General features: G+C 34.8%; 1 protein-coding gene across 3 annotated transcripts in view; it reads right to left on the reverse strand.

Moving 5' to 3' along the window:
• LTN1 (listerin E3 ubiquitin protein ligase 1) overlaps window positions 1-14,026 on the reverse strand; it is a 30,779-nt gene that overhangs the window by 3,948 nt on the left and 12,805 nt on the right. For all 3 annotated transcript variants that reach the window (XM_086617570.1, XM_086617577.1, XM_086617562.1), the window contains 14 exons: window positions 12,908-13,147; window positions 11,778-11,931; window positions 11,356-11,506; window positions 10,428-10,629; window positions 9,329-9,488; window positions 9,054-9,158; window positions 8,650-8,792; window positions 6,589-6,730; window positions 5,635-5,779; window positions 3,580-3,793; window positions 3,053-3,290; window positions 2,088-2,162; window positions 1,019-1,205; window positions 395-566 (listed from right to left, as the gene is read on the reverse strand). In XM_086617570.1, the coding sequence (XP_086473696.1) occupies window positions 395-566; window positions 1,019-1,205; window positions 2,088-2,162; window positions 3,053-3,290; window positions 3,580-3,793; window positions 5,635-5,779; window positions 6,589-6,730; window positions 8,650-8,792; window positions 9,054-9,158; window positions 9,329-9,488; window positions 10,428-10,629; window positions 11,356-11,506; window positions 11,778-11,931; window positions 12,908-13,147 (2,328 nt within the window). The remainder of the gene's footprint in view (window positions 1-394; window positions 567-1,018; window positions 1,206-2,087; window positions 2,163-3,052; window positions 3,291-3,579; window positions 3,794-5,634; window positions 5,780-6,588; window positions 6,731-8,649; window positions 8,793-9,053; window positions 9,159-9,328; window positions 9,489-10,427; window positions 10,630-11,355; window positions 11,507-11,777; window positions 11,932-12,907; window positions 13,148-14,026) is intronic.

The following is a 14,026-nucleotide window of genomic DNA, read 5'->3' on the forward strand; positions in this document are numbered from 1 at the left end:
TATTAAAGGAAAAAATGCAGAAAATCCATTTAGCATTACAAAAACGTCTAGAAGCAATGGAGAAGTCTCAGAATAGATCACATATTTTTAGTATTTTGGAATCTTTGCATATATTCAGGATTCAAATAGTAGCAATGTGTTATTTCTGCCCTAAGGGAATAATCTAAGCATTTCCTGTCTTGGTTTTCCCCTCCCCCCCTCAATTTTTCTGATAAAAATTTCAACTTTGGTTAAGCTTCGAATGGGGAGTGTTAGCCAAAGATTTTTAAACATACGTATGTATTTGTACGTATCTATTTTATAGATAAGATTTTCTAAATATGTATTTTTAAGCAGAAAAGCATATTTAAACTTCAACAATATCAAAACTCGCACAAATACATTTTTTACTAACCTTTGACATCTAAATGAAGCTCTTCAGTAAAGAAGGTTTTTGTATCCTTATTTGGAGCTTCTGAAGTTGGCCCAGAAAAGACAGGGTTTTCAGGCATAAGCCTGAACAAGTGAAAAAGCAGTTTATTCAAGCTTTTAGTTCTTCTAAGGTATTGTGAGTAGAGAACTCGCAGCTGATAGTGTTAAAAAACATAAAAACAAAACACACAAAATACAGATTAGATTGAACCCTTTTAACTTACTCTGTGAATAACACAAGTACGTTCCTGTAGGTAAGAAAAGCAAGACTGATTCAGAACACGTGTTTAGAAGAGTGATTTAGTTCTCTGCACCATTTTGAATGACTAGAAAAATCATAAAATGTAGTAAGCTTGTTTGAAAATGCCAGAAGGAATCATCTATTAATGAATCTTAATTCTTTATTACTCTAATATTACCACTCTCAACTACTGCAGTGCAGAAATCCAAGTCTATTGATGCTGTCAGAATTCCACTAATTCCACAAAAACAAGAAGTAGGAAGATACATAATTAAAAGAATAATAAGGCTGGATGAAACTTCAAGATTCAAACCAAATAAGCAAGTTAAGAAATTCAGTTAAAAGGAAAAGACTCTGAACATATACCTGAGAAGAAGCTGCTTTGAAGAAAGCTAATATTAACTTCCAAGTGAGAAGATATCCTAGAACAAGGCAGAACTCATCGCTCAGGGGCTGAATAACTGCAAATTCTCCAACTGGAATACATTCCAGGATGTTTTCTAGCAAGAGTTCTTGAGTGGCCAGGACAGACATAAGAGCCGCTGGAGGTGATCTATGGAAAAATGTTATCTGGCATAATAAACTCACATAGTAAAGCCAGGTATGTAGAATATAAGAGATCTTTTATTACAGGAAAATTTACTTCCAGATTCACACATTAGTGCTAGATTTTAAGATTTTTATTTTTTTTTCCCCCCAAAAGGGATAGTTGATGTTTTTACCTCTTGCAAGACAAATATAAACTGAATGCTGATCACTTAATCTGAAAACTGTCTATAGCTGAGCTGATTCAACCTACATCACCGACACTTACTTTGCTTTCCTTCTTTGTCAAGTCACACCAACAAAGGAGCAACTGAACAACAGATCTCCTAACCACTGAATGTGTTGGGTTTGAGCTTTGGCATTGGATTAAAAAGCCTTTTGCAGCTCCATAGTAACAAAAAAAAGTATTAACCACTGGGCTGAGGTAAAAAAAATAAAATCTGAATTTATGTTTGTTTTGTTTTTTTTTAAATCAGTTACTGTATTTCCTCTTCAAACTGTTACTTTATCAGATTCAAGCTGTACAAAACACTCAGGTCAATTTTGGAGGTTCAAGAAACTGAAGTTACTTGTGCAGCTGGACACATTCTGAATACAGCAGTCCAGTAAAAATCTGTCAAGATTTTACAATATAGATCATATATATTGCACTTACTCTAGTAACTGTACTTAGAAAGCAATTGCAAATACTGTTTCCAGTTTTAGCACAAAGGCAGACTTAACCGATTATATTGAGTATTTTCAGTATTTATGACCCTATTGTCATAGCCATGTCTTTTTTTTAAAAAAACATCTCCTGACAGACAACTACTCTGCTGCAAATCTAAACTCTTATAATACATTTTGAAAATACGGAAAACAGTTGTAAAAATGAGAAAAAAATACACACAATGCCAATTCCTCCTCTTCATCACCATAAGATTTGAGATCTTCGTCATCAAATTTAGGCAATTCAGGCATTAATCTATAGAAACATGGAAAGGAAATCAGATTTAACTTTTACTGTTCTAATATATGTGATGCATAGTTCTTTGCTTCTCAATGTCAACATTAATGATAAGCAATAAAAGAATGGAATTAATCCTTAATAACAACACAGAATCTTTAAGAGACATGTCACCATTACAAAGTTGGTTCTTGAATGACGGCCAACGAGCATGTAGCTCTGCTCCAGACCTTTTACACTTCCTGAGACATGCTAAAATAAACTTCTCTGTCCTAGAATAAAGCTATTGCAACTTTATGCCTCAGTATAAGTGAAAGATAATGGTAAATTCTTATGCTTAAGCCGTCTGCCTCACAATCTGCCTTTTGAGCAGTCAAACGCACACATTATTTTTCAAATTCTGTATTCTTTCTTTTGCTCTTGGAGATATCCAAAACATTCACAACAACACCACACATTTTAATTCACTTTCTTCATTTTCTTATCTGAACAAGTGAAAATAAAAAGGTCATACTAGTTAATGCTACTGTCAGACCCAGATCAAACCTGGAATATTTCTGTTTACATTTTAGGATTCTCTGAATGTTAAAATAGGGGCTAAAGATAAATAGCTTTACAGTTATGATGCTGTTATCTATGTAACTATAGTACAGAAAATAAAACTGTATCTTCATGCACTGCAGTAAAATTTCTCAGTATATATTTAGTTTACTTTTACAACTAAATTTGGCATTCATATCTTTATATAATGTTCTCCAATGCAGAACACAAATTGCCCAGTTAAGGATTTTCTCCCATGATGGGACACGGGAGAAACATCTATAAGTGCATGTTCTACAGCACATTTAAAAAACACAAAAGGGGGGTGGGTGCAAGGGGAAGGAGGTGAGAAATTTGTTGATTCTTACTTATACAACATATGGTAGACAGAAATCTGTACAGGTCTTGCCCAGAAAAGCAACAATGGAGACAACGTATTGAGTAGAGTCTGGAGTTTATCTGGAAGATTTGTCTTCTGGCCTGCAACAAACTTTGCCGGCAATTTATGGTTTAACAACTGGTCCTTCGAGATGTATGTTAGAGCTTCACCCAAAGATGTTAATACTGAGTTCTGAAAGGAGCCTACAGATGCATTTTTGGTTTCTCCTATTTAAAACAGAGAAAGACAAGCTGTGACACAGAATGCATGGATGATATCGTAAGCAAGCATTACTAGAAACAACTCAGACTCTGCTTATCAGAATCCATCTAATAGTAAAAGTCACAATGTTAACTGCAATTACTTTACTAATTAGCATATAAGTGTTTTAAAAAAGTGAGATTTTATAAGCTATGTTGACATAATATTCCTATAAATTAAAAAATACAGCCCATCAAGTTCTATTTCAGAATAGCCTGACAGGTACCACTATTAGCCTCCTTGCCACATACTTGCCTGTGACTTTCACCAACAAAGGTAACAGCAAATTGTGAATTCCTTCAGAAAAGAATTCCTTCCATTCACTGATCAAGTTCACAGGAAGGTTTTCAGTAGTTTCAGGAGCTGCAGCTTCAAAGTAAGCGCTAAGGGCAGATGCCAAGTCACAACTGACACAAGCAAAAATTTGCACAAGCGGGACATGATAAAGTGAACGGTTTTCACTTGTTGTCTAGGAGGAGAAAAAAAAGGAAGATTTCTTAACTTCTTAACTATAAACTTGCTTTAAAACATGTATCACATTCCTTGTCTATACCAGAAAGTGTAATATCAAAGAAGACTCAACTGCACATACCATTTTAAAATGCTTTGGGGAAAAAAAGAAGAAAGCGTATTTTAGTAAGACTTGCTCAAAATTATTTCCAATTGTCATCAACATTTAGAATCCTGGATTGCTTCCCTTGTATGACCTTCTTTATAATGACAGAAAGAAACTGCCACCAAGTGTATTCAAATAGAAATGTATGCAGCTGTAGCTTATCTGGAGCACTTGTGCAGCCAATTGGGCCAAAATTGGTATGTGAAGTGCTCTCAGTTTTCTCTCCCAAACAAAAAAGCCGTATCAATATCATGCTTGTATTTCCAAATTGCAGAAGGAAATTGGCAATACACTATTTTAAACTGGAAATTATTGAAAAGGCCATCAGGAGAGTGTTTCTTCTCCCTCAACACAGCTCCTTTTTATTTTTATTCTCACCAGTTTCCCCAAAAAATGAATATAATTAAATATTAAAAATATCGTCAAGTACTTAATCTATGCAAGAAGTTTTTCATACAAGTTTGCTGTTAGTTTTTTTTTTCTTAATTAAAAAAAAATAGTTTTGAGGGACATACAGCATAGGTAGGAAGAATAATCCTGAGACCAAGACCGACCACACGAAAGTTTCCAGCCTGCCCTTGTAATTGTGTAGTGACAGAAGGTGCCATAACTATATTTAAAAAAAGAGCGCACTAAAGTGTGAGAAATTCTGTATTTTTATATGATTAATAAAGAAGTCAGCTGCTCACTCTGACCTGTTTTCTAACAGCATTAGAATATAATTCTGATGTTTCATGTGATCACATATATACTGAAATGCAGATACTGCTTTTCATTCACTTAATTTTCATATGTCATGTTAGACTTAAAGGGATATTATTTTTTCAACAGAGACCTACAGAAGACACATTTAAAATTATTCTTCAATTACCAAAGCCATTACTAACACCATATTATTTCCAGGGAGAGGTAATTTCATGTCCATATATAAAGAGAAACAGAAGATACAGTATTGCTTAAAAGCTTGTGTTTTTAAACCAACATGACCTTTGTCAAAGTTCAATGAAAAAAGGATTTTGTGCAATTTTTTTTAAACATTGTGTCAAATATTTGTTAAGCTGAGATAACTAAGTGCCTGCTTTATCCAGAGAATAATCTAAAAAGGTAAATGCAAAGCTGGAGATGAAACATTAGCACTCATGCAGTAGGCAAAGTTTATTTTCTTAGTTCCGTATTTCGATTGAGGTGCTTTTAAAAATAAGTTCTCTTCGAACTGCTGAGTACCCAGCTATTAATATTGATCATTACCCTAAAGTACTAGAAAGTCAACACATGTATTAGTCTAAACAAAGTTAGACCTGTTAAGATTATGGTGTTCTAAACTCTAAGTAAGAGCTATGAGGAGCGCTCTGATTTCCATTCCTCTTGGCAATCCTCATGCACCTTTGTTCAAATTTAACTGCTATGTGGCATAGCTTCTACAATGTTTTACTGTCTCATCTTGACACCCAGCTTCCCACTTTGTGAACAGATACATGAACTTTTAACATACAGCTTTCAAAGATTTAGGATGAAACGTCAATCAGACAGCCTAGTCAGACAGCCTAGTGAGACTATAAGAATTTAGTTATTTCATAGCCTATTTTTTTAGCCCCCTCCCCACCCCTGCATCAGTCCGGCAGGTTCAGAGGGCATCAGGAGGATCCTATTAGAAACTGCAATACAATGGTTAGTAAGAGGCTCTTTCACGTTACCTCTAACCAAGCCAGCATGGAGCACATGATAAAGTCCCATTCGCTATCGGCCAAGGGAGCTGTGGAATACTTCAGCAACAAGGGAAGGTAACGGATCATCTCGATGTTGAAACCAAGCAAGTGAGCACTTGTTTCTTTCAGATTGCTGTAACAAAAATACAACTAAAGCTTACATATCTTCATGTTGCAGACACGAGTATTTATATTCTTACCTTCGCTCCTCCTCTTAGAACAAATTAGTCTTGCACCAGGCTCTGCCCTATGCGCTTTTAAGATTCTGTCTTTCAAAGATAAACTGTACAATGTACATATTTGCTCAAGTAATATACTTACATAAGCTACAAAATTTAGCAGTTTTAGCAAATCAATACAAGAAAAATAATCATTTAAGTCATTAATTTTAAAAACAAAATATAAGCCCTGAAGTGTCCAAACAGCGTACGTTATTTCGAGACTTTGTTGCCTGGATTTTCCTCACTGTACTCGAGACAAATGAAACCCAGTATATTTTCACTCCTCACTGGAAGCTTTCCAAGTTACATTTTCAGGTCCAGAATTTTAAAAAACAGACCTAAGTGCAGTATCCGAGTTTTCTTTCTGCAACCTAAATAAACAATCAGAATTTGGAACTGAATATCCAGCAACACCTACAACATTTGATCAGTTCCAAATGCTTTTGAAAACAGCTACATTAAAAAAGCTTATAGTTTCTCTGCCTTCAATCACACAAGTAATTTTCTTCAGTCTGAGTTATTAGATACTTAAAGGCAGGTATATTAAATGGAGGGATGCAATTCTACAAAGGCTTAAAAAAGTAATATTAAAGCAGTGGATGGCGGTTACAAATTACAAATTCATTTTGTTGATTTTGACTGAGTTAATAACCACTCTGTATTTTTAAACCCTTGTTTTAGAAATTTAAAAAAAGTCAAATTATCTCAAAGTTGCACTCACCAGCTAAAGAGAAAGCTGTCCTCATTATCGTTTTTCCAAGATATTATGATTTTTAGTATTCCAGGTAGTAGATGATCGCAATCAACGCTTGTAGTTCTATCATTCAAGCAGGAGTTCAAAATGGAAAGACACCCAAATGCTCCTATAACACAGTAAAAATATTATACTCAATAGGTCTTAATTATCAAGACAAAACAAACATTAGAATGTGTATCAACTGATTGGATCGTTTTATTTGAACTTGACATTAATATCATAAAAGAGTTTGGATTATACCTAAGTTTTCATTTTGAACACTTAATCCAGAGACGCCATTGTTAAATCAAAAATACTATATCCAATCCAAACTTAAAAAAAAAAACATGCAACAAACAAACAACTCAAAACCAAACAAAAAAACCACCCTCAAACCAAACAAACTCCTTTAGGAATAATTGTTGGCTTATACAATTAACAAAAAAGAAAAATACCTGCTAAGATTTAAATCTGTTTGTGCTACTAAAACGGTAGTATTCTAAGCAATAATTTGGACAGATAATTGAATAAATGTAACTGCAAGTTGTGAATTCCAGTATTATTGTAATTGCGTCAATTTTTACTTTCAGAGTGAAATACTACTGTTGCATTAGTAGTTTTCCATTTTTAAGGAAAACTGGATGTATCTAGATTTCTTGTAGAACAAGAACATTTCTTACAAGCATGACGACGAAGAACTGAGTTAATTAAAGTACCATATATGCATAGCAAAATCAAACAAACAAAAAAACCACTTCATTTAAAAATCATTGTACTGCTGCTTAAGAACTTTACCACCACTTTCTTGATCTGAGAAAAAAATTAAGACTTGAATGGTGAGCCTACAACCTACGTCACACTCAATGGGAAAATTTGGGTATATACTGTCTGCTCAGGAATCCCTAGGAAAACGAGAAGCAGAAGAAAGGAAAATGCAGACCAGCATTACAAACAAGAGCACTCCACAGCAGGGGGGAGCAAGGATTATTTTGCCACTTTTTTTAAAGCTTCACAGCCATATTTGGTCAGTTCACCAGCTCACTCAGAAAACCAGGAAGGCTTAGCTAAGTCCAAAGAGTAAGGGTTAGGGAAACCACCACAATAGAAAGATTCAAGATTTCTTTCAATTGCTGCATGACACTAACACTGAAAATTTTCACACTTTGAGGACATCCATTTGAAGAACTCATCTGAAAACCTGAGGACACTGCTAAGGAACAGACGTCCACAGTTTAAAGTCACCAAAGATTTTTTTTTCATTTTAAGTAAGCTCAGTCCTGTTAAAAAATGCAAAAATCAACTTCCAAGTTTTTATACAGACTGATCAATAAGACTACGTGCAAGAAAGCACAAAAGCAGTACCGAGAAAACAGTTCTTTCTTTCAAACAACATCTAATTCGAAGTAATACGAGGACTGTGTGTGAGCATATCCAAAGAATTTTCTTGAAAAGCAACAAGCTTGTGAAAATAAAAATGTTTTCTAAATGATATTCAAAGCAATATTATAATAAATCTAAATCACCTGTAAGTAATTTTTCAAAAGCTGCTGAAAGTGTATGTAAGTAGTTCTGAGTCAGCATACTATATCCCAAGCACTGGAAGAACTACTCAAAAATCATACATAAACTGTGAAAGAGTTCTCCCTAAAGCATCGGAAGACAATCATGACACTACCACTTGACAACCATAATATTTTTGCATGTTATGTAAAGCCTAAATGATTAATTGAAAACTTTGATGTTTACAGATGTGCTTAAATCAGATAGATCAAACAAGAAGTACAACAACATCAAAATGCTTTTAACAGTACCAGCCGAAATCCTTTAGTTCTAAATTTTGTAACAGGCAGTATGGCTTGTATTTCCTTAACAAGGCAGAAAACTACTACGCCAAACAGCCTAGAAGAAATATGAAAACTGAGAAGACATTTCTTTGTAGGAAAACTGGTATTATTATAGTTAACACTTTTTATCTAAAAGGAAACATTATTACAAAATTATCTTCTTGAATGTTAATGAAGCGGACTGAGGTACGAACATACTCACCATCAATGCTGGAAAGCTTTGTCTGTGTGCATGTCATAAGTTTGGCCACACAGTGGAGGACAAGTTCTTTCTTTTCTTCTTCAATTAAAAAAGGTGACAGACACTGAAGTGTATGCAATCTGCCCTCTGTTAATGGCAGAAACCTATTTGTACAAACAAAACATCAAGAACGAAACAAACACAAAAATTTAACTAGTAAACAAAACGTCAATGGGTTCATTATGATCTAACATCCTATGACATAACTATTCTCACATGCTGAATCAAGTCTCACTTTTACATACCATATACATACACATGACCAAATTTTAAGCTTTCAGTTGTCATTCATCAGAATCAGTATCATTTAACATTATCAACATTTGCAACAAAATAGAAGTTTATAGGCAGCAGTCTTAAGGTACCCTTCAGTTGTCTTAAAAAGTTGCTTCATCTCACGGGACACAGTGTTTTCCGCACGAATCACTTTAGCCATGGTTAAGGACCAAAGTCTTCCGTGTTCCTCCGATCTTCAAAGAAGAAAGACCCTGGTTAATATACACAGGTGCACAGCTCGCAACAAAGACATTTGGATGAAGTCTGAATCAACATACATAAGGAAATATGGTGGCACTTAGTGCTCTATACAATGCAAAATATGAAGACAGGGTTAAGGGTTGTTTTACTTGTTCTTACATACCTAGTAAATATTGTTTGCTGAAGGCTAGTTGTATTACTAAGTGTACTGAACTTCTCATATGTGATGTGCATTTCTTCTAACATATGAAGATATTCCAGAAGCAGATAAGGAGGATTCTCCAGTTCTTCAATCCATTGTAATGAGTACAACAGTTCTGCAACTAAGAAAACAACAAAAATAGTTGTTTACAAACAACTGCTGCATATATTCAGTCCATAAGCAAGAAGTTTCAGGTCAGGGTTTTGTTGGGGTTTGGTGTGTTTTTTTAAGTATGTTTTTAGTGTATTTAAAAGATTGTATTTACACACAATTTCAGGTGCTTCAAAGCATGAACTGGATATTTGTCATTGAATCGTAAAATACAAGAGAAGAAAAAGTTACAATAATCTATTCTAGATGTTTAGGAAATTCTAAAGCAAATCAAGCATGACAAGAACTAACTCCTCCCTATTTACTTTTTTTTTTTTTTTCCTTTTCAAATATATATATTTCTTGCAGACAAGGCAATCAAGATCTAAGCCCATAAAAACCCAAACAAATTTGATGCTAATAGTTCGAATATGGTTTCTTCATTAGCTTACAAAGACCTCCATTGGAAAGTTACCCTTCTCATCATGGTGAGACTTTTGGAAGTAAAATTGTCAATTTGATAATGCAGGCTCTAATCTTAGAATTATATAGATAAAGAGAAACAAGACTCCACCTGGTGGAATTAAGAAAAAATGCTGCCTCGAAATATCTAAACACTCAGGGCTTTTATTTGATAGTATGGATACAGTTTTTATTGCCCACTCATAGCAATGCACCATGTGTTTTGGCAATGAACAACTTTGAAGTTCATCGTAAATTCAAACTTCTCCAAATGCAAAGTTCTGTTGAGATAGCGTGTATATAACCACAAAAGGTCCTAGAAATATAAACACTATACTTGTGCAGCATACTTACACTTTTAAAGAACTGAAGAAAAAAAAATACAGCAAAAGGGTGATTTCTTATATCTATATGCCAAACTTAAACTATTCATTTATAATTATCAATTCAGGTTAATTTACAACTACTATAAAATGAAATTCCTATAAGTTTAACCATTTTAACTTACTTATATCATCTTTTTTTTTTCTTTCAGAATCATCATCTCCACAGACAATACCATTTTCCAATACAACTAGCACCATTTTACTTAATAAGGCTGAAGTACACAGATGGCCTGGAAGTTTAGTTGTGCCGCCCAACTTGACACATGATCCCAAAGGTTCACAATTCATACTAAGCCTTCCTTCCAAAAGAGGTTTGTGCATCCACTGCAATACATGCATAAAAAGAGTATGAACAAATAATTGACATTTTAATAATGCATAGAAGAGCTATGATCTGTTTAACTTTGAAAGCCCAGAATTACTGAAAAATAACCATGAAAGATACAAATTAACACCAAAAGCACAATGGTGAGGATGACCCACTTACCATATTAAAAAAAAAAATAAATGCACACCAGTAACTCGAAACCACATTGCTGCCTCAGAAGTAAATATCTATCTTTAGAACTCTATATATTTTACAAGAAATACTAAGGTTACTGAAGATGGGTTGTTGGACAGGAAATTTATGTCCTTCCCCACCTTCCACTCTATATATGGCAGTGTTTTGTTGATAGTCAGCATATCATGTTCCTCTGCTGATATTGGTGTCTTTCACAAAATGAATCTTACAGAATTAACTTAAAGGTAAGAACACCTTCACAATGTATATTCTGTCAGACAAAATTCCTGAATTGTAAAGTAAGTTGCTGGTGTTCCATGCAGAAAAGGGTAATTTCATAGATTTTTGTTTTCTATAGTAGTGCCGGATGGGGACACATACACATTTTGTCCTCTGTCATGGACAGAGGTTGAAAAGCACCTCTGCACTGACATATGTGTACTCATAACTGCAGTGCCATGTCAAAATAAAGAATGCTTATCACCTTAGAGGTCAGAGACTTGAATTAAGATTGACTACCACATGCAAGTCCATTATCATTTCCATACCTCAGTGGGCAGAGACCCGCGCAATTTCCCCCACTCAGTTTTGTCTGGCGTGACTTCCTCAACATAAGCTCCCACGAGATATCCAGACTGTCCGTCTGCTTCTGTAAGCTTAGACAACAAATCACTAACTGCAGAGATCAAAACCTGCAGGCTGAGAAAAGGAGAAAACAGTGCATACGAGTTTGGCACTATTCGGTAAGAGCAAGTCGCTTTATTTTACCTTGACGCAGTGTTATATACATTGTAGCAATGCTATCTACACGCTAGACCAATGTTTTAAGCTATGTTCTGCCATAGTTCTTGCCGCTGACTGGCTGAAAAAACTCTCAGTAACAGTTACCAACCAAATAAAGAACACTATAGCACTGATCTTTGTTTTGGAGAACAACATATCATGAAACTGAGATGTACATCACAATTACCTTTTAACATCCAACGAGGAAGACTGAATTTGATTCTTGACCCAGAGTGCAGATTTACGCAAAAAGGTACTCTGTCTGTGCACGCTCCGAAGTTGACGCACAAGTGAATTTACACCAGACATCCAAGTGTGTTTTAATTTACATACAAGCAAATCTATTGTAGGGGGAAAAAAAAAAAACCACACACAACAGACAAGCAAAACCACCACAAAAAGGAAAACTCAAATCACAGCCTACAGCATACAGCAACAATCACATGTCTAAAGGCCCTAGAACAGGAAAAGAATTCTCTATTCTGTGTGGTTACACACAATAACTATCAAGGGCATGTATACAGGTTTCTTGTCGTAGAGCAGCTTTAACTCTGGAACACAGGTAATACTTTATCTGAGAATAAGTGATGCTCCTGTTGCCTACTACAATATATCCATAAAGTCTTCAAAACCGCAGACCTTTTTAAAATATGGAAATGCTGAACGTTCACAACATCAATACTCATTTGCAAAGCAGCAGTAGTTTGCAGGTTAATGTTGTCCTACTTCACTTCTACAACAGCACTGCAACATTTCTCCTTCATATCTATGTCAGTAAAAGTCTAAATGTACCAATTTATCACACTCAAATTCTGCATTCAAAGAATATAAATCAGGATCTCAGTCTGAAAATGAGATGCTGGTGGAGAGGGAAATGGGTCACAATTTGTCAGAGCAACTTGACCAATACAAAGAGTTTCAGAGTAAGTATATGCATCTTTAATGAAGTAATCACACATTTTTTCATAGGATCCTTCCACTGCAGAATAAAAAATTAAAAAAGCTCATTCTTTATACTTCACAGACCTTAAATAATTTATGTAACACTCCAGAAAGTGTGGAATATCCCTGAAGCACAGGGATACTAACATAAAAAAAGTTTAAAATCCTTGTAAAGCTGTACAGGACTTGATGTTTAGTACTAACTACTGGCCTTGTAAATTAAAGCACAAATTTTCATGTCAGTAACACCAGCAAGTGCTCAATGTCTGAACTCAATATTCTATTATATACTTGAATCTATTTCATGAAAAAGAAGAATTTAGATGTAATCGTCAACTACAAAAAAGTTTGGTTGAAGTTGTTCTTCGAACTTACCTGTTAAGTGCGTAGCATCCTGCCTCTGAGCACACAATTGGAAGATGGTAAGCAGCAAGTCTTCTGAGGATGGCATCAGCAAACATCCTTTAACTGAGCTGAAAAAGCTTGAGGCTACATCGCAGATGAAAGATACCGATGGTTCAGTATTTCCAGCTTCAGAAAGATCCTTAGCTTTAGACAGAGCTGCTTGAAGTTTATCAATAATCCTTTCAACAAAAGTTTCACCAATCAGAGATTCTATTGGGAGAGAAAAAGACAGCATGCTTTATTTGATAAACATGATCATTCAAAGGCATCATCTTAATATGTACCGATTTGGTTTTTATTTACTAATTTAGAATGCAAAATAAAGTGCAAAGTAGTTTTTAGTCTAATTTATACCTAAACTCTCTTATTCCACAGTCACATTGCTAAATGTCCTTTCTCTAAACCAGCTGAAGCAGCTTAGACAAAAGGTATATAAAATAGAGCAAGTGCAGAGTGATCCCTTCCCCTTTATGCTTTCCTAGCTTCTAGTAATCAATTGTAAGCCAGAGACTACATCTGGACCATTGCATATAACTCACCCAATCAGACCAAACTTCCATGAATATGCTTAGTCTCTTTCTCACTGGATCAAAGTAGTAATCTCATTTATCCTCAAACTCCACAGCATCCTGCGACAATGAATTCCGTTACTTAATTATTAACTGGATGAAGAAGTATACTTTGAAGAAGTATACTTTTCTCTTTCCTCAAGCCCGCTATCTAAGCATCTGTAACGAAATCTCAGGCTCTTTCGTTTAAAAAAAAAATAAAAATGAAAAGTTTCTTCCTATTTGCTTTTTCCATACAAATGACGATTTTATGGCTCTTTACCACAGTCCCATCCCCAGTCACTTTCATTGCAAACTTAAAAATTCTAGTCTGTTTTATTGTCTCTAGAAGCAGAAGCCGCTGCATTAGCCTAACTGCCCTTGCCATCTTTCTTTGGACATATTCTAATTCTATCACACATCTTTCCAAAAGCACAGAGGTGAACAAGAATATTGCAGTAACCAAAACTACAGGCAGTATTCACGATACTGACACACCAATGCCATAACCATTTTCACTTGTCCTCTGGTTTTTTCACAA

This window comes from Tauraco erythrolophus, chromosome 1, assembly GCF_009769465.1.
Source record: "Tauraco erythrolophus isolate bTauEry1 chromosome 1, bTauEry1.pri, whole genome shotgun sequence".
NCBI lineage: Eukaryota > Metazoa > Chordata > Aves > Musophagiformes > Musophagidae > Tauraco > Tauraco erythrolophus.